The sequence below is a fragment of the Orycteropus afer genome, unplaced genomic scaffold, assembly GCF_000298275.1.
Source record: "Orycteropus afer afer isolate SDZICR_OR568_19922 unplaced genomic scaffold, OryAfe1.0 scaffold00355, whole genome shotgun sequence".
Classification (NCBI taxonomy): Eukaryota; Metazoa; Chordata; class Mammalia; order Tubulidentata; family Orycteropodidae; genus Orycteropus; species Orycteropus afer.
Genome location: NW_006921942.1, coordinates 1,063,220 through 1,084,932, shown reverse-complemented (window position 1 = coordinate 1,084,932; position 21,713 = coordinate 1,063,220). Strand labels below are relative to the sequence as shown.

Genomic DNA, 21,713 nt, shown 5'->3' with positions numbered 1-21,713 from the left:
GATCCCAGATGCTACTCATCAAAGTAGGAGGTGGAACAATGTTTTGTGTAGTATGTTATGCCAATTGAGCTTGATGTCCCGAGACTATGGTCCCAAGCCCACAGGTTCAACTACTTGGTCCCTCTGGGTAGCTGGCTGTGACCAAGAAGTGACTACAACCTTGCCCCTTGTCAGCTCTACTATACCCCTGGGAATTCTTACAAATATACTTGTAGAACCATTGTCTGCCAACCCTATACATGGCCTTGGGTACACTCCCTGCTGCATAGACATACCCAATAGTTCAGCCTGTCCACCCATCTATCCACCCGTATACCCATGTTTGCCTTCACTGACAACACAGTACTGTATGTGCAAAAGGATTCATCTTTGTTGTCTGCACCTCCCATATACCTCTCTATGTCTTCCTCTTCCTCAGTGCCACCATGCTGATCACTCACATTTGGTACATTTCCCTTCCCTTCACCCAAATCAATACTTCTCTCTACCTATCTAACAGTGTTCTTTCCCCTCCCCTCCCACCCCTGGTAACCAACAAAGAAAATTTCCTTCCATATATAAACCATTCCTTGACTTTTACAATAATGGACTAATACAGTATTTGTCCTTCTGTGACTGACTTATTTCACTCAGCATAGAGTCCTCCAAGTTCATCCATGTTATGCAATGTTTTGTAGATTCTACATTATTTTTTAGTGTTGCATAGTATTCCATTGTGTGTATGTACCACAGTTTGGTTATCCATTCCTCAGTTGATGGACACCTAGGTTGTTTCCAACTTTTTGCCATTGTAAATAGTGCTGTGATGAACATGGGTGGCATATGTCTGTTCTTGTCATGGCTCACACTTCTTTAGGATATATACCTAGTAATGGAATGGCTGGATCAAATGGTATTTCTATTTCCAACTTTTTAAGGAATTGCCATACAGCTTTCCACAGTGGTTGTACCATTTTACAGTCCCACCAGCAGTGTATGAGAATCCCAATCTCTCTGCATCCTCGCCATCATTTGTTATTTTGTGTCTTGTTGAACTTTGCTGCTAGTGCTGGGGCAAGATGGTATCTCCTTGTTGTTTTGATTTGCATAAAGTCTGACTTATGTATTTGGGGGCTCTTTCATTGGGTCCATAGATATTTATTAGTTATATCTTCTTGTACAATTGATCTTTTAATCATCATATAATGTCCTTCCTTGTCTCATATGGTGGTTTTTGTCTTAAAGTCAATTTGATCAGAAATTAATATTGCCACTCCTGCTCTTTTACGGTTGCCATTTGCTTGATAGATCTTTTTCCAGCCTTTGATTTTTAGTCTATTTTTGTCTTTGTCTCTGGACCTTTCATCTGGGTTCATGTTTCTTCTGTCAAAAGTGTATCCTTTAGAATGTTTCATTTAGGATCTTCTGATGACAACTTTTATCCATTTTTTGATCTACAAGTATTTTAGTCTCCCACAGACATGAAAGATATGTTTTCAGTGAGCATAAAACTCTAGTTTGGCAGTACAGGGAGGATCTCATTCTACTATCTTGTGGCTTAGAAGAATCATTATTTATGGTTAAGAAGTCACCTGTCAGATAGCCACTCCTTTGAAGGCAATCTTTTTCCTGTGCCTGCCTTTTCAATCTTCTCTTTATTTTTAGTATTCTGTGTCTAGGTTAGAGTTTCTTTTTATTCATCCTACTTGGGATTGTAGGATATTTATTTACTATTAAGTATCCTATTCTTCAATCAGAGATTTGGCAAATTCTCAGCTGTTATCTCTCCAAATATTGTCTTGCCTCAACTCTTTGCCTTTCTTTTTGGAACTCTAATTGTTTATTACATCTCCTCACTCTTTTATCCATGTCCTTAACTTCTCTTTCATATTTCCTATTCTGGGAAAAAGTGGAGCTATCATCTAGTTCACAAATTCTCTCTTCAACTATGTCTAATATACTGTTAAACCCAACCATTGAGTTTTAATTTCAATTATTATTTTTTATTTTTAATAGCTGTTTTTTAAGTCTTCCTGATCTGTGCTCATCATATTTCCACATTTATCTTTTATTTCTTGACACATAATAAACATATTTTATGTTCTACATTTCATAATTCCAGTATCTGAAGTTTTATTCAGATTCTGGTGTCATTTATACTAGTCCACATGCATGACAAATGATTTCTTCAGTTAGTAATTTTAGTTAGTTTTTTACTAAATTTTCCTGATAAGGTCATTTTATCAGTGAAAATTCTTTGCAGCATGAAATGAAGGAGAGTTAAGATTTGCATTTGCTTTATCAGGCACCTGGGGACATTTCTCTTTCCAGATAGCTTAACATTAAATTCTTATCCTGGGTTTTTTCAGATATTGTTCTGAAAATACTTAGGTTTCTTTAGGATGCGTGATTTCAGGCTGCTAACCCATGTAAGGGCTATCTTGGAATTACAAATTTTCATGTGAGATTTTTTAATTTTTTACCTCTCCATTCAGCATCAAAGTTTTCTTGTTTTCTAGGAGGGTTTATTTCTTCTTTGTTTTTATAAGTTTGGTCCATTGGGGTAAAGCTTTATGGGGTGGTTTCCCATTATGCTCCCCACTTGAGCAGGTACTAGACCATGTCTAAAACCCAGGTGACTAAGAAAAACCTAATACTTAAATTCATCCATTTTGGCAAATACCCTCAAAGCAAAAGCAGCTTTCAGTATTCAGTTACCTCCTGGGATTTTGCCTTCACTATGTTTTTGGCTTGAGTATTCCTTACATTTTTACCAGCTCTAAGATTCATCTGAACAGAGTTTAAAATTTTAACCCAAAATTATTAGTTGTTGTGAGAAAATTGTTTCAGGTATTTTCCAGAAACAAAATTTTTTCTTGACTGGTCTTTCTAGAGATTTGTCTATTTTATTAGATGAACATTTTAGAAACCAAAATTTGGATTTATTAATATTCTACATATTTTTTTCTACTTTCTTTTTTTTCTATTTGACTGATTTATAACTCCTTTACATAGCTTCTTTCTTTTGTTTTGGGTTAATGCTTTGGTGTTTGACACCTGACTTATTAATGCTCAGCCTTTCTTTTCTAATATCAGCATTCATGGTTCTATACTTTCTCTACATCCCACAGGTTTTGATATGTAGCTTATTATTATTTAGTCATTTTTCTCCACCAGTATGATTTGCTCTTGGACTCTGGCATTACTTACCAGCATGTTTTCAAATGCTTAGGAATTTTCTATTTATCTTTTTAACAATTGCTTTCTGACTTAATTATGTGTGGGCACAGAATCTTGCCTTTTGATATCAAATCTTTGAGTTCTTGTTATGTGTTTTGTAGCATGTTGTTGTTGTTGTTGTTATGTGCCATCGAGTCGGACCCGACTCATAGCGACCCCTCCTTGGGTTTCCGAGGCAGCATCACTATGGAAGTAGATTCCCCAACCTTCCTTCCAAGGAGTGGCTGGTGGGTTTGAACCACCAGCCTTCTGGTTAGCAGTCAAGTGCCTTAGGCACTATGCTACCAGAGCATAGGGGCCAATTTTCATTAACGTTCCATGTGTAGTTGAGAAGAATATGTATTCTCTAATTTTGGGGTAAGAATTCCACTTATATCCAATAAATCAAGCTTGTTACTCTATTAATCCTTTCTGTTTTCTTGATCTTTCAATATATGAAGGCAGTGTGTTGAAATGTCCCACTATCATGGTGGATTGTTTTGTTCTCCATGAAGTTCTATCAATTTTTACTTTACTTATTTTGGGGCTTTTTTTTCCCTAAAAAATATGCATACTAGTTTAGAATTATTATATTTTCCTTGTGAATAAAACCTTTTATTATATAATAAAACCTTTTATTATATAATAAAACCTTTTATTATCATATAAAACCCAACTGACTGCCGTTGAGTCAGTTCTGACTCATAGCGACCCCTCCTTGGTTTTCTGAGGTGGTCTCCCTAAGGAAGTAGATTGCCCAGTCTTCCTTCTGAGGAGTGGCTGGTGGGTTTGAACCACCAGCCTCCTGATTAGCAGTCAAATGCCTTAGGCACTATGCCACCAGAGCTCCTAATAATATTATTATATAGAGGTCACATTTCTAACAATGCTTTCTGTCTTAAAATCTATCTTGTCTATTTTGTTAATATTTATTTTGTCTTGTTAATATTCATCTGATCTTTTTTTTCCATTCTTTTGTTTTGAACATTTTCCTGTGCTTATGTTTCAGGCAAGACTCCCAAGAAATCTTCACTAAAGGAACATCCAAAGGATATGCTTCAGGGTGAATGAATGTGATCCTAGAGGAAAGGTCTGAGATGCAAGAAGGAATGGATTTTAAAAATCCAGTCTGACAATATCACTCTTTTAACAGTGTATATTTTATTTATATTATTGTATATTTAGGTCTTCAGACTTGTTTCAAATTTCTTACGTTAAAATTCTATTTGCTCTACCTTTTTATGCTCATTTTTCCCTCTTGGCTTTTTTTGGGGGGAGAGGGTTGTTTACTCGCATTTTCTTATTCCAATTTTTTCCTCTTTATTGGTCTTGGATTTATATATTCTATTTCTAACCTTTAAAGTAATACTTAAAATCTTACTGTGTGTATTTAATTTGATAGAGTCTCCTTCTGTACTTCTCAATTCCCATTCACCACCAGCCACTCCTCAGAAGGAAGGTTGGGCAACCTACTTCTGTAGTGATACTGCCTTGGAAACCCAAGGAGGGGTCACTATGAGTCAGATCCGACTCAGTGGCAATGAGTTTGTTTTTTTTTGTTTTGTGATACAGCCTTCTGGTTAGCAGTCAAATGCCTCAGGCGCTATACCACCAGAGCTCCCTGTATATATCACAGGAACCACAAATTTATCATGCCCAAAATACAGCTCCTAATTATCTACTTCTCCCCTCATAGAGAGAAAAACCAGCTTCTCCTCCTCCTATTTCTCTCTCACACAAACTAGAAACATAGAATTCTTCAACTGCTTTCCCTCCATCCCCACATCTCATCCATTACTGAAAGCTCCCAACTTACATTCCTACAATATTTTTCTGGATGTTTTTCCAAAATAGTGTAGGTTTCTTCCATTATCCAAAAGAAGAGCATTCCTATGAAATCTTTGTCAGCAAAATGGCATAAAGTGAGGAAGCAGTTACCACTAATTTATATGGGAAAAATTTTTGAGTGTTTCCAGCTCCAGAATTCATCTGAACAGAGTTTAGAATTCTAATCCAAAATTATTAGTTGTTAGGAGAGAATAGTTATGAGAGAATTCAAAATAACCTACCAAATCATACCAAGTAACACATAAATCCTAAAACAACACTAACCAGTAGTCTTCACAGACATATTTCAAAGCTATGGCGGCTGGATGCTGAGTTGCCAAGTATAGTTTCTGGGGAAGGAGCCTGAATATGTCACTCTTGCTGCTTGAGTGTGTGTTGCCTCTTAAGGGCTTGTTGCAAAACAAACGCTGAACCCTAGTTTTGCTGTTCACCTTTTTTTTTTTTTTTTGGTAAAAGTAAAAATGTACTTTCAATTTCTTTTGGTTAGCAAAACAAGTACTAATGTAGGTCTTTTGTAAAAGTGGAGTGGCATAAAGCAAACTTCAGAAAAGCAGAGGATATCTGTATTCTGTGAGTATTAAACAGTCCAGAAAAAATGTTTAAATAATATTGTTTGGTAAATGATGGCAAGCCATAAAAAATTCTTTCCAGCGGGCCTCTGCAGAGTCGTCATTGTTGTGTGCCATCTGATTCGGACTCAGAGCCACACTGGTTAAGTGCTTGGCTACTAACCAGGTCAGTGGTTCAAACCTGCCAGCCACACTGTGGGAGAAAGATGTGGCAGGCTTTTGTAAAGATTATAGTCTAGGAAGACCCATGGGGCAGTTCTACTCTGTCCTATAGGGTCGCTATAAGTTAGAACCATTACTATGTGGATATTATATTCTAGATCTACAAGAGGTGATATTACATTCAGTCTTTCCCAACCTTATTTAAGCATTTTTCTGGAACACCTATGAGTAGCTCATTTGTCTCATAAACAGTTCATGAACTGCTGTTCTATCTCGCCTAACTTTTTACTACCATGGACTGAGTTCAGCTCTTGCTGTCTCTCTGGTCCCCCAGCTCTTTAGTCTTGTTCCCTCAAACACATTCTTCCCAGCAATGTGAGTGAGAGCTACTTAAAATTCAGATCTGACCATGTCCCTCCCACTGCTTACAACACTTGAGGCTAAACTCCTTTTCAGGGCATAGGAGGCCCCCCATGCACTGGCCCCTGATGGCTCCCTGCTGTCATCTCCCACAATAAACACCCTGACTCATATCAGACCTTAGAAACATTCATGTGCTTTTGCTTCCCCAATGTTCTGTGCTGTCACACTATTTGTCTAGAATGTTTAGCTCCCAACTCTAGACACCAATGGAGAGAGATCCCCTTTCTGACTGCCTGAACCTTGGCCTCACCCTTGCACATACTCAGTACAGATTTTTTTTCAGTACAGAAAGTGAAAGAACTGTCACTGCAAAGCAAAAAACTGGATGTAACTTACCCTCCTCCGAGAGTGACACACAGTAAAAGCCAAGCAAACAGTCCTTCCCTGCAATATTTATTAAGGAATTTACACATACACAGGAGAAAGGCAACCAGGAATTGTGGTTCCCACAGATGAAATCTCTTAAGCAAAGTTTTCTAGTTTTAATTTTCAAATGGGGTGAACAATGACTGATAGGAAGAGCTGTCCAGGCCCTCTGCCTCATACACCTGGAAAAGGTGAGGCAACAGAAACCCCAAGATAGAGAGGCATGAAAGAGTGATAGACATGTTGGGAGAGGGGAAAGGAAGAAGAGAGTTATAAATGAGATTGCAAATTTTTTAAACTATAAGAAAAACTGGCAACAGTTTTAAGCTGTTGATAAATTAACTCCTCTCTGTTGTAAACCTAAAACTAAACAAATAAAAACTCCCAGGACAGATGGGGAGCAGGTGGGAGGCAGAATCCACACACACAAGAAGTACACACTTTAAGCTCTGCATTCCCACTGAAGGTGGGGAGGAGTCCGGGGAGGTGTGTGTGTTTGTGCGAGACCTTCATAAAGTCTTTGGTGCTGACAGAGGCTGACTGAAGCAGCAGACCCTGAAGCCTCGGATGCAGAGAGCTACTGAGGACAAAGCAGAGCAATACTTTTGCTCACCTTCATGGGAGGGGTCTTGCCTCACCCCAGAGCTAGTGATAACCTGATCCAAGGCCCATGGAGTATTTAATTTAATCACTTTCTTCATTCTCATAAATCATGGATGGGAGCATGATGTCTCCCTCTTCAACCATGTATTTTAAAACTTAGAAATAGCTTACTGACACATATAAAAGGACCTGTAAACACTCCCCTTTCTTTGCCTAAAACTGTAGACCTTTTTCAGAGTTTGATGGGAGGTTTATCTTCAAGGGAAGGGTATTCAGTGGTATGCACATCTCTCCCACAGTTAAGCGCCTTCTGCCAACAATTTCTAAGGTGCTGGTGTCAGGAAGTGACTAGGGCCTGAGGCTGGGAAAAGAGTCAGAATGGCTAGGGAACATGTGCAACATAAAGCAACAGAGAGGTCTGCGTGTTTGGAAGTGGCAGAGCTGGGCAGAATGCCAAAGCCCAGACGACTTACTGAGTGATTTCTAAACCAAACAGGGAGAGGTAGGAAAATGGACAGGGTGGGAGGAGTTGGGGAAAGAAGAGAGAGGGGAGAGAGAGGGCAGAGGAGAGTGGTAGCCATACAGGTGTTCTGTGTTTATTTCCACATCTGAGGACTGAGAGTCTGATTTGCTGCCTGTCCACTTGCACCATTCATTGACTGTCCATAGTTCATCATGCCGTTGGCTCCATAAAAGTTCATCCCAGCCATCTGCTGAGTCATCTGCAAGGAAGAGAGGAGACTTTCAGACCAGGCTGTGGGCTCAGCCAGTTAGTACTAAAGCAGGTAGAGGGCTGTGGAGAGGGGAAGAATGAGACAAAGGGAAACTTTGTTATAGGAAGTATAGAATTGCCCTGAACTTTAACAGTCGGATCATCTCAAGGACATGAGGTTATGTAAATGATGGACTTTTCAAGAGTAAGATGCTGACAGAGACCAATGCTCAGGGAGAGAAAGAGGGAATCTTGGGTCTAGTCAATGTAAAAACAGCAGGAGAGGTTATTCTCTTTCCTTTTCCAGTCTACCATCCCACAGCGAAGGGACTTTTAAGCACAACAATGTTGTCTTGTTTTATATGTTGCGAAGTTGGGAGGTCTGATGTCTGTATTCTTTTTTATTTGTAATAAATGACTTAGATTTGGAGGAAGTGTGTTGTTGGGAGAGGGCTTGAACCCTGAGGAGTTTTCTTGTACTTTAAAGCCTAAAAGTTCTGGGTCAGTTTTCCCAGGTACACAGTGGGTTCTTCCAACAGATTTAGGTCTTTTATTTCTAGAATATTTTCTAGAAATAAATGTATAGTTTTAAATATATTGATTCTGTTCCACTCTTTTTGTTTCCTCTTTGATGTTATTGCTGTGGTGTTAGGTGCTGTCAAGTTGGTTCCAACTCATAGCGATTCCATGTACAGAGTGAAACACTGCCTGGTCCTGTGCCATTCACAGCCACTGCTATGTTCTAGCCCATTGTTGCAGCCACTGTGTTTATCTTGTTGAAGGTTTCCTCTTTTTTGCTGATCCTCTACCTTACTAAGTATGATGCTCTTTTTTTTTTTTTTTAATAACATGTCTAAAGTATGTGAGACAAAGTCTCACCATCCTTGCTCCTAAGGAGCATTCTGGTTGTAATTCTTCCAAGACAGATTTGTTCATTCTTCTGGTAGTCCAGTATATATATATATATATATATATGTATGTATGTATAGGTATGTATAGGTATATTCAATATTCTTTGCCAATGCCATAAGTCAAATGCATCAATTCTTCAATATTCCTTATTCATTGTCTAGCTTGTGTATGCATATGAGGTGGCTAAAAATACCACAGTTTTGGTCAGGTGCACCATAGTCTTCAAAGTGACATATTTGTTTTTAACACCTTTTTCTTCTTTAGGGTCTCCAAATACATGTATGTTAGATCTTTGCTTATCTTCTTCATTTTCCCTCTGATCCTCTTCATGCTTGCTATATTTAGTTTTCATACTCTAGCTGTTTTCATGCCTTTCCTCAATGCCAAATATGATATCAGCTAACTTTGTTCTTCCTTGGTTAACTCGTAATTCAGTTTATAATTCTGTCTTTAATTTCTTTCCTGAGTTCAGTAAGCTTCATTTTACTTTCTTTTTTGTCCATTTTGGATCTGAGTTTTTGAAATTCCAATTTAAGATAATACGTCTTATCTACAAATGCTTGTTTAAGGACATTTAATTCAGATTGGGAGCTCTGGTAGCATAGTGCCTAAGGTATTTGACTGCTAATCAGTAAGCAGGCAGTTCAAACCCAGCAGCCATTCCTTGGAAGGAAGATCGAGCAATCTATTTCCATAGAGATACTGCCTCGGAAACCCAAGGAAAGGTCGCTAAGAGTTGGATCTGACTTCATGGAAGTGAGTTTTTGTTTTTTTTGGGAATTCAGGTTGGTAGATTTTGTAACAGTTTTCTTCTCTTTTGGAGGGAGGATTTTCATTACTTGAAATGTTTTGATTTTCATTTTCTATTTTTATCTTGTAAAAATTTTGTATTAATATCTTCTGCCACTTTCTGTTCACTTGGTACTGCCTTATTTTTCTGGATCAGCAACAATACAGACAAATGTGAAAGTGTGGAGAGGCTTCCTAGCTTTCCCAGTTCAAGAGCGCCCTCTTCTGTTAGTATAGTGAAATGACTATTTGGGGGGAGGAGGATGGTGTATCTTGGTTTTGAGATTCTCTTTTTCACCTCTTGCTAGTTTCTTTCACCACCAGGTCTCCAAGCAGCACCTGCTCCTTCTAAGTCATCTTCATCTCCCCCACACTACTACCTCTAATCCTATATATTTCAAGTCCCTCATTTTTGATCTTCCAAGGAACCAGAGTTCTAACCTATCAGGTCTCAGGCCTGTTCTCAGAACAGGCCCCTCAGGGCAGGTCCTTTTCTCTCTGAGGGTGAGTTGTTCTGTGTTTTGTCACTTCTAGGCCCCTACTTCCTCTCTTCTTCTCACCAGTCTCTTCTGAACTCTCTACTTTGATGGCTCTATTAGATTTGGGTGTTTAGATGGAAGTTTGTGGCATTCTGCCTACTTGATGTGCAGTTGTGGGTTATGAGTGGTTTTATTTGCTCTCCTTGTTTATCTGTAGAGCTTTGTTTTGTTATTGTTTCTAAGAATGTATGAAGAGATGCATATTTAGGCAGCTGCCATTATTCTACAAGAACCCAGAACTCCTTAGAAAGTATAACTTTAGATAAACTTTCTAGGAAAAAAAGCAAACCTAAGAATGCTTATGTCACTACCTCATCTATGGTGAAAGGACTCAAAGGTTAAAGGAGAAACACAAATAGCCTTGGAAATAAGATGGTCTTAAAGAAGGCTCAAAACTCTGTCCTGAGGAAATGGGGTGGTCTACCTGAGTAAGGTTCCACTGCAGCTGCTGAGCTGGCTGAACCCCATACACAGTTGGAGGCACAGCTGCCATGCCTGCCATGTAGCCAGCTTGCTGAGTGGTCATCATTCCGTTTGGCACACCCATCATTGATGCCTGCATGCCACCCATATAGCCTGTAGGCATGGCCATGGGGGCAGCAACCATCCCAGAAGCTCCTGGTTGAGCTACCATGCCTACTGGTGGGGGCATCATGCTCCCCATTATGCTGCTAGGAGGTGTAACCCCAGGGAAGCTGGGGTAGGCCGTGGGATATGCCATCTGAGCCGGAGCCATGAACATTGCTGCCAAGAAAAGAAACATTCAGATCTGTTAAACAGGAAGGAATACAAAGTCAACCCAAACCCTCACTGGCTACTCCTTTTTTAGCTAGAATTTCTCAGAACTACTCTTTTATTCTGCAAAGCAGCTAGTCAGATCTGCTACAAGATTTTCTATGGCTCAAAGGGTCCAGATTCAGACCCTGAGTCAGACTTCACATGATGTGTGTGACACCAGACCCCACAGAAATAAGGCTCCAAGTTATGCTAATATCCATCTGCTGACACTTTCTGGCTTCATAAGAAATGTCACGTGCAGGCTTGTTTGGAGTATGATATCCTGGCTCCCAAAGCAGCAGCACTTTTTTACAACAAATAATTACTGCATGCAAGCCCTCATGTCTCTACCTGGTACTCTGCCATGACTCATTTACCCATGAAATCTACCTTGGGCAGGCATTTGAGGCGTCTGGGATCCATATAGTGAAAGGATGGAGTCTTTAGAGAGCTGTTTCTTTCCTGTTTCCTCTGATTTGCTTCCTGGCTCGGGAAATAGGTTCAGGTTTTCAGGAACAGAGCCAGCACTCCCTGCAGTTGGCATGGATCCTACAACCTTGGGGCAAAGAAGGCAGGGAGAGAACCGTAAGAGTCACATGGTAGTCTCTCTCTCTCTCTTTTAAATTTTTATTGTGATTTGGGTGAAAGCTTATAGAACAAATTCACTTTCCACAAAATAGTTCATACACATTTTGTTTCATGCCACTGGCTGCAATTCCCCACAAAGTAACAGCTCTCCTTACACTTCCTCCCTGTAGTTACCTCTTCCCTTTGTCCTTCTTTCCTATGCATTCCTGCCCCCTGAGCTATCTCCCTGTGGAAGTACGGCCCTTCTGTTCTCCTCACAGTAGTCTCTTAAGGACTTCCCTCACGTTTCTACTGCTTCTAGAACTGTCAATAAGTATTCATGGTTCAAATTAATAGCTTCCTGATATTTTTACCATCCAAATTTCTGAAAACATCTGATAATTAAGCAGTGGTACAGTTCCTTGCTCTCCAGAAAAGCAATATGATTTGGTACAAAAACAAAGCACAACAAAATAAAACTCAACAAATGATGCAGCCAGAAAGAACTGAGTTTAAATTCCTGTACAGCCATTTACTAGATGTATGACCATAGGCTACTCACATAACTTTTCTGAATCAGTGTTTCCTCATCTGTAAAATACCCATTTTGCATGGTTGTAGTGGGGATTTAAAATTATAAATGAAATATACAAAATTATAAACAAAAAACACCTATCATTGTGCCTTGTACAGAGCAGACATTGCACAAGTGGTAGCCATAAGAAGTTTCAAGTCTTTCATACCTACAAATTCTCTAACAGTATCTCAGGCTGAGGACCTGACCTAAAAATATGAGCCTTTACAATCAGCCCACTCAAAGGGCCCACCTGTTTTGGGCAGGAGACAAAGCAAGAATGAACAGTAAGACAAACTGTGACCGAAATCACACAGTATTAAGGGAAGAATCAAGAAAACCAAAGTCCAGCAACAAATTCATATTTGCCGATAATTACATATCTAGCAAGGGACTTAATTCTAAGATTTATAGAAAACTCCAACGCCTCAACAGCAAAGGGATTAACAATCCAATTGAAAAATGGGCAGAAGACATGAATAGACACTTCACCAAGGAGGATATTCAGGTGGCTAGCTAATATATAAAGAGATAGTCACAATCATTAGCCATCAGAGAGATGCAAATCAAAACAACAATGAGATACTGTCTCACCTCAGCACTGATGGCAAGGTTCAACAAGACAGAAAATAACAAATGCTGGCGGGGATGTGGAGAGATTGGGACACTCACTGCTGGTGGGATTGTGAAGTGATACAACCACTGTGGAAAGCAACATGGCAAAAGCTGGAATTGGAGATACCATTTGACTCAGCAATCTCATTACTAGGTATATATCCTAGAGCAGTGAGAGTCAGGACAGGAACAGATATATGCACACTCATGTTCATCGCAGCATTATTTTCAATAGCAAAAAGATGGAAACAACCTACATGCCCATCAGCAAAAGAGTAGATGACCAAACTGTGGTATGTACACATACTGGAATGCTATGCAGCACTAAAGAATAATGTAGAGTCTGCAAAACACCACATAACATGGATGAACTTGGAGGACATTATGCTGAGTGAAATAAGTCAATCACAGATGGACAAATACAGTATTAGTTTGTTGCTGTGGAGGGTAAAGGAAAGGTTTATATATGGAGGGAAACTTTCTTTGTTGGTTGCCAGGAGTGGGAGGGGAAGGGAGGGAACACTGCCCCCCCCAAAAAAAATGCATTGACCCATGTCACTTTAGTTTTGTGTATTTCACTGTACATAAATTATATTTCAATAAAATGCATTTAAAAAAGAAAACAAAACTAAAGTCCAATTCCACCAAAGAAGCATGACTTGGTCCCATAGTTAAGTCATCAAAATCACCTTTTCCAGAATGTTCTTTAATCCAAGGAAGCCCATAAGACTCACCTTTCTGGAAACTGAAGAAGAGGGAGATGGAACAGAGGCCAAAAGATCTAAATCCTTCTCTAAGGTATTGCTGGTCTTACTATTTGCAATGGAGCAGGCCACGGGAGCATCTAAAAAGAAAGACAAAAGTTCAAATGTAGCACTGCTCATTAAGCCCACACCTTCCTTCTATACCACACAAAAAGCAGATAGAGAAGACTCATCGTGCTCCATCAAGGACCTAGAGATCTAGCTTATCTGAGGCTTCTCAAAAGAGGTCTTACTTCATATTCTCCAACGTGCTCTGTGGGAAGCCTGCAGGCCAGGCAGGGGAAACCAAGGCCTGAAGGATCTATCAGTACTAAAGCAGAGGGGCTGGCTGGCTCCTTTCTGGCCATTTGAGGGGCAAAGCTGCATAGGATTCATTTTCAAAGAGAAATGAAAGGTACAGAAATCAGAAGCCTAAGTAGCTCATGATTTAAATGAACAGAATTGGACTGAGACAAAGAACAACCAATCAATATTGTGAAAGGTAAGGGTAGGCTCTGTTTCTGAAAAGGGCAGAATCTCTAGGTTAGAGTTTCAAAGGTTTGGAGAAAAATGACTACGAGGTAATAGGCCATCTCAGGAACAGGCACACATGAAAAATGGCAGGGATAGGGTACAGGGGGTAAAGTATAAGGAAGTGGCACAGGGCTCACACGTTCTGTTTTAATTAAAATTGCTTCCATTTATTGAGCACTTAGTATTTGTCAGGCACTGGGCTAAGAACTTTAAAGTCAATATCTCCTTTAATCCTTCCAACAACATCTTCGAAATAAAGACTATTACCATCCTCATTGTATATAGATCAGGAAAGTGATGCTCGGATTTAAGTGAGCTAACCCAAGGTCACAAAGAGAGTAAGTGGCAGAGCCCTACACTGTACTGTCACTCTGAAAAGTGTCACAGTGTACACTTCCTCAGAGCAACTACTTAAGATATAAAACACATAAGAAGAAGGTGAGAGAACAATCCTAGTGAAGAAGTCATGAACTGGAGAATCTCATTTCTATCTGTCTTTCCAGGGTCACTGAGACTTCATTGTAATCCATAAAAATATGGCAGCTGAAAAGTCTAACTCTTACCAAGGCCCAACAAATCCATGACAGGTGCTGTGGATTTCGGGGAGCTTTTCCGAGGTAGCTGTGGATCTTCTTTTTTCTGTGGCTAAGGTGAAAATATGTTACAGAAAGAAATAAGCAGGTATGTTTGAACTTTTTCTCCTCTCACCACTCTAAAGCCAGGTGCTATAGTTGCTGTTATTCAAGAAGAGTTACCAAAGAGACAAAACTCAGGAAGTGTCAGGTGAAAGGTGAAAGAATCAAGGCAGGAGGCACAAGTGCATAAACCAAACCTCAAGTGAAAAGCAAAGATATCATCTGTGTTTGTTTGGCTTTCTGAAGAGACAGGAGATCTTTCTGTAACCAAGACAACCACAGATCAAGGGATCCAACAGAAGTAGCATCTTTGGGTCCCAGGAAAAGCCAATAACAAAGATAGATATCTAGTGGCACAAAAGCCAAGAGCCAACAAATCTCCCAATGGTTAGAAAATTTTTTACTTTCATACCAAAAGGGAGATTCGTTTAAAGATTACCTAAGTCACTCTGCCAATTTCACTAATGACTGTGTTCAGCATACAATGTGATTCAGAATGATGGAAGACTCTTCCTTGAGCAATAGTAAAAAGTCCTCTCCCAAGACTCCAAGCTCATATACAAGAGTATCTACTACTACAGCCAAAACATCTCCTGTGAAAAAAGAAAGGTGTCCACTTCAATATCACAGAGAATACAAGAAGGGATCATTTAAAATGGATTAGTGTGGCCTGGCTTGTGGACTATTCTTAACTGCAAAAGGAGAATGAAACACAAAAGGTTTAACACAGAGAAGGACTAATGTCAGGGGTAGCACCTTCTCAGAGGTGTCACACAGCCTTGGCATTGTGGCACGGAAGGTGTCTGTTGCTTAGATAGCACAGATGCAGTTCCCAAACTCCCATCTGGCCCCAAAGAGAAGTGTTCAGAGCAGATCAGGCAGCAGCAAGGCAGTGAGAAAGAAGCAGGACAGCAGCAGGCAGTGTACTCTAAATGCAGACCCCTTTAGCACCAGGTGCAATGGTGGAGCTCAGTATAACCCATTGCCCCGTCCCCCACACGGCTTCCCCCTCTTCCCTCCACATATATAAACAAACCTGAGCCTGTCCACACAGTACAAACACTTTCTCACTTACCATTTTCACTTTCTCAAAAACAACAGGTTCCATTTTTTTCTCTGGAGCTGGTTCACTCCCTCTTTTCCACTTGTCATCTTTTTCTTTCTATTAATAATTTAACAAAACAAGACAAAGAACCAAGACCCCTTTGTGACTAATAGTTCAATAAATGATAATCCCAAGTGTCCAAAGGACACACACAAAAAAATCCCTATTGATTCTGATGCAAGAGTCTCACAAACTTGGGGGATGATTCCTGGTACGGAGGCCTAAGAGTGACGTCTTCCACATTAGCCTCAGTGCTGACAGAGGCATGCACCGATATCTTGTTGTTGTTGTTGTTGTTATGTGCCGTCGAGTCGGCCCCGACTCATAGCGACCCCTCCTTGGGTTTCCGAGGCAGTATCACTACAGAAGTAGGATTGCCCAACCTTCCTTCTGAGGAGTGGCTGGTGGGTTTGAACCGCCAGCCTTCTGGTTAGCAGTCAAGTGCTTTTAGCCACTATGCTACCAGAGCTCCTACCGATATCTTATGCAACCCATAATGGCCCTGCCTACAGGTTCCGTCTAACCCACTTGTGACTCTTATGCAACCCATAATGGCCCTGCCTACAGGTTCCGTCTAACCCACTTGTGACTCTTACATTTTCCATCTAGGCTATCTACAGAGGCTAAACACTTTGACCAGTTTGCTGCCCATTTTAGATCCAATATAACTTGCTCATACTTTGAGGGGTCCCCCTTCATCTTGGTATATGGGCAAAGAAATTCATATTCATCTTATTCAGCACATAACACTTGTAATTTTATAAATTCAATCCCAAGTCTTCTCCATTTTCACCTTTTTTTTAAAAATAAAAACAGAAAATAAACCTCAATTTGAAGGCCCTTAAAAATTAAAAACATAAAGCTAAATGAAATAAGCTTAAAAAAAGAGTAGAAGGATTAAAATATTCTTTAAGGTTGTCCTACATGAGCCACCTGTACAAAGCCAAAGAGCATATAAAAAATATTAGAAATGCTCAGTTTTTGTTACTTTCAGAAGGCAGTTTCATAATACTTTCACAGATTATGTTATTGGTCAAATTTTTAATAATAAACATCTAAATGCAAAACAGCACTACAGAGTAAACTTCAAAAATACAGACATGGAAGAGAAGTATGACATACATACGAAAAAATGTTCAACCTCGCTAGTGATCAAAAAATGTATTTAAAATGCATTTTTTGGGGGCAGACGGATTTAAATAACAACAACTGTAACATCTAATGTTGACAGAGATGAAGTAAAATCAGTACTCTTATATGTGCCAGGGAAAGGAACGTATAAAGGGGTATAATTTCTGAAAAGTATATTCACAAAGGTACGAAGAGACAAATACTGAAACACTTTAACCAAAATCTATGATATCTGGGAATATATCTTAAGAAATTAATCCAAAAGACAGGAAAAGTTGTATGTGCCAAGAAGTTCACTCCAGAATTACTCATGCTAAAGAAAAAAACCACCTATATGCCACAGAAGGGTCCTCAATGAAAAATGATTTAACAATTAAAAATTATGGAAACCATATAAGTAACATGCAAGTACATGATATGCTAAATAGAATAAAAGCAAAAGACATTCTATGTAACTCTCTTATAATTATGTCCCCTAAAGGTAACTTCACACACACACAGGAACACACCAAGAAGAATCATTTAGTAAAATTGGTGAGATTACATGGTCTCGTCCCTTTGTGTTACACATTTTCTGTAAAATAACTTCATAACCACAAAGAACACATGCAGCTGTATCTGTTTCATGAAAACAGTAGCACTTAATTCACAACACATTGCCTGTCTTTCAAAATAAATTCATTAAAAATGTCCCATGTTGAACTTAAAAATGTTTTGTCTGTCCACTAAAAAAGACACTGTTTTTTTTAACAAAGGCAGTTTCTCTTCAACTTGATATTAAATGTCTTCACTTAGCAAATATTAATTCTTAGTATAAAATTTTTCCCAGGAATATTAAATAATAATAATAATAAAGTCTAAGCACATTGAATAAAATATTTGAAATAGCTTTTTGGTAAACAGGATGTATTTCCCTCCTAAGTAAAAACATTCTGTTAGTAAAATAAGTTTGTCTTCATTGGTATGGTCCACCAGCAATATCATTATAAAAGAACACCTGAAGAACTCTATCTTCTTTCAGCAACTCCTCCCTTCTCCCCATCTTCTGGATTACCTCAGATACCCTCCTCTGGACTACATCTGATTTCATACCTTTAGGTACAATGAATAGTTAGGCAGGGCAACCATAGTTATCCACAAATAAAAGGAAATGTGTATGCTTTATTTCTAAATTCTTTTTATGACACTATCTAAGCCATATCTGTATACTGGGTTAATTCCTTGTAGGAATAGTTAGGATAATTTCCAGGTCCCTTTTCTGGATAACTGAGAAGTAGGAGTCTTTCATAATAATTGAGGAAGAAATCTGTTACCTAACTACATGTATTATTTTGCACATACTTGCCTACATTGAAGCTCACCTATTATTTAACACTTCTTTTCATACAACCTCAAATAATCATTCTGTAGCTGTTTCCAATTAGATTGACTTTTAATTACCTGGAAGGGCTTAGAGTCCCTGCAAGCTTAGTGATTTCACTGGCTAGTACATCTTCCATTAAATAATAAATAGATAGACAGACAGATAGGATGAGTGTAGAACATGAGAATCTTATGCTCTCTCTCTACTCATGGCCGGAGGAGTAGTCAACTATTTTTAACAGAAATAGTTGACATTTTTTCATATGTACATTATACTTCCTTTTATGTGTCTGTATTTTTAAGTTTACTTTGTGGTTGTTTTGCATGTACATGTTTATTTACTATAGTCTCTTGACTTATTGACAGTCTAAACCAGTTGCCATGGAGTAGATGCTGACTCAAGGCAACCCCTTGTGTGACACAGTAAAACTGTGCTCCACTGGGTTTTCAATGGCTGATTTTTTGGAATTAGATCTTCAAGCCTTCCTTCGAGGCACTTCTGGGTAGACTCGAATCCCCCGCCCTTTCAGTTAGTAGTGAAGCACATTAACCACTTGTAAATGTCAGGGACTCCTTTGAGGTTGTTGTTAGGTGCTACTGAGTTGTTCCAAATCAAAGTGGCCCTAAGTGCAACAGAATAAAACACTGCTCAGTACTGCACCATCCTCACATCACTGCTATGTTTGAGCTGGTTGCTGCAGCAACTGTGTCAGTCCATTTCACTGAAGGTCTTCCTCTTTCTCACTGACGCTCTACTTTACCAAATATGATATTCTTCTCCAGGGATTGGTACTTCCTGATACATGAGACAAAGTACAGGAGAAAAGGTCTTGCCATTCTCACATATAAGGAGCATTCTGGCTGTACTTCTTCCAAGACACATTTGTTCATTCTTCTGGCAGTCCATGGTACACTTACTTAATATTCTTTGCCAACACCACAACTCAAAGGCATCAATTCTTCTTTGGTCTATCTTATTCATTGCCCAGCTGTCACATGCATATGAGGCAATTGAAAATATCATGGCTTGGGTCAGATGCACCTTAGTCCTCAAAATGACAACTTTGCTTTTGAACTCTTTAAAGAGGTCCTTTGTAATAGATTTGCCCAATACGATATGTCTTTCGATTTCTTGACTTATGTGTCCATAGGCATTGATTGTGGATCCAAGGAAAATGAAATCCTTGACAACTTCAGTCTTTTCTGTTTGTCAAAATGTGGCTTATTGGTCCAGTTGTAAGGATTTTTATTTTCTTTATGTTGAGGTTTAAACCATATTGAAGGGTGTAGTCTTTGATCTTCATAAGTAAGTGTTTCAAGTCTTCTTCACTTTCAGCAAGCAAAGTTTTTTCATCTGCATATCACAGGTTGTTAATGAGTTTTTCTCCAATCCTGAAGCCCCATTCTTCTTCATATAGACCAGCTTCTTAGATTATTTGCTCAAAACACAGATTGAATAAGCATGGTGAAAGGACACAATCCTGACACACACCTTTCCTGATTTTAAACCATGCAGTATCCCCTTGTTCTGTTCAAACGACCACCTCTTGGTCTATGTACAGATTCCACATGAGCACAATTAAGGGTTCTGCAAAGAATTCCTGTTCTTTGCAATGTTATCCATAATTTATTATTATTATGACCCACACAGTTGAATGCCTTTACATGGTCAATAAAACATAGGTAAACATCTTTCTGGTTATCAAGTTTCAGCCAAGATCCATTTGACATTTAAAAAAAACAAACCCAAACCAAACTCACTGCCATCAAGTCGATCTCGATTCATAGTAACCCCTACTTGGTTTCCAACATGGTATCTCTATGGAAGCAGGTCTTCCTTCCAAGGAGACCATTTGACATAAGCAATAAAATTCTTCATTCCACGTCCTCTTCTGAATCTGGCTTGAATTTCTGGCAGTTCCCTGTTGGTGTACTGCTGCAACCATTTTTGAATAATCTTCAGCAAAATTTTACTTATGTGAGATATTAATGATATTATTTGATAATTTCCTTATTCTGTTGGATCACTTTTCTTGGGAATGGGCACATATATGAATCTCTTCCAGTTGACTGGCCAGGTAGCTATCTTCCAAATTTCTTGGAATAGACCAGTGAGCACTTCCAGAATTGCATATGTTTGTTGAAACATCTCAATGGGTATTCTATCAATTCCTGCAGCCTTGTTTTTCACGAATGCCTTCAGGGCACCTTGGACTTCTTCCTTTAATACCACTGGTTCTTGATCATATGGTACCTTCTGGAATGGCTGAACACTGCCTTATTCTTTTGGGTACAGTGACTGTGTATTCCTTTCATCTTCTTTTGACACTTCCTGCATTGTTCAATATTGCAACTTGAAGCTTGACTTTTTTCTTCAGTTCTTTCAGCCAGAATTGTGAAATGTTGAGGATGCTCTTCCTTTCTGGTTTTCTAGCTCCAGAACTTTGCACATTTCATTATGTAATACTCTTCTACTTTGTCTTCTCGGGCCACCCTGTGAAATCTTTTTTGCTTCATCATTTCTTCCTTTAGCTTTAACTACTCTATGTTCAAAAGCAAGTTTCAGAGTCTCTTCTGACATCTATTTTGGTCTTCTTTCTTTCTTGTCTTTTAAATGACCTTTTATTTTCTTCATGCCTGATGCCTTTGATGTCATCCTACAACTCATATGGATTTTGGTCATTAGAGTTCGATATGTCAAGCCTATTTTTGAGATGGTCTCTAAATTCAGGTGGGTTATACTCAAGGTCATACTTTGGCTCTCATGGACTTGTTTTAATTTTCTTCAGCTTCAACTTGAACTTGTATATGAGCAACGGATGGTCTGTTCTGCTGTTGGCCCTTGGCCTTGTTCTGACTAATGATATTGAGCTTCTCCATCACCTATTTCCAGTGATAGTCGATTTGATTCCTGTGTATTCTATCATGTGAGGTCTATGCTATAGTCCTCATTTGTTACTGAAAAAAGGTATTTGCAATAAATAAGTCGCTGGTTTTGTAAAATTCTATCGTGTGATATCCTGTGATGTTTCTAGCACCAAGGCCTTATTTTCTAACTACCTTTGGTAGTCTAGTCATTATTTAGTGGTTTTCTTTTAGCTGTCATTAGCCAGGCACATTTTCTTCTTCCAGAAACCGTATTTCTTCCTATGTGTTATATTTGCCCAGGTTATCATATGCTGTATTTCAGAGTCTAACCATATGCCTAGGATGAAAAGTGTATTTTGCAATTGGAACCCTCTGAAACACATCTAGGAACAAGGGTCCTATTGGCAATCAATTTATCAGTACACTGGGTATAGGCAGGTAATGTTGGAAATATACTTCAGCCAAACTGAAGAAACTTTGGTGATATAACTACATCTAATTTTACTGACCTTATTTACAGAAAAAAAAAGATATGCATGAATGTATACACACGTTCATTATATATGTAAAAGGTATGCTTGCATGTATGCACAGATAACCATATATATATGTGTATATATATGTATGTGTGTGTAAATATATATATATATATATATATATATATATATATATATATATATA

General features: G+C 38.8%; 1 protein-coding gene across 1 annotated transcript in view; it reads right to left on the bottom strand.

Annotated features, from left to right (window-relative positions):
• Positions 1 to 7,765: 7,765 nt before the first annotated feature.
• SMAP2 (small ArfGAP2) overlaps positions 7,766 to 21,713 on the bottom strand; it is a 54,579-nt gene continuing 40,631 nt past the window's right edge. Inside the window, exons 5-10 of the mRNA XM_007952697.2 lie at positions 15,642 to 15,728; positions 14,495 to 14,576; positions 13,389 to 13,498; positions 11,289 to 11,454; positions 10,546 to 10,865; positions 7,766 to 7,891 (exon numbers count right to left, since the gene is read on the bottom strand). Of these exons, the coding sequence (XP_007950888.1) occupies positions 7,766 to 7,891; positions 10,546 to 10,865; positions 11,289 to 11,454; positions 13,389 to 13,498; positions 14,495 to 14,576; positions 15,642 to 15,728 (891 nt within the window). The remainder of the gene's footprint in view (positions 7,892 to 10,545; positions 10,866 to 11,288; positions 11,455 to 13,388; positions 13,499 to 14,494; positions 14,577 to 15,641; positions 15,729 to 21,713) is intronic.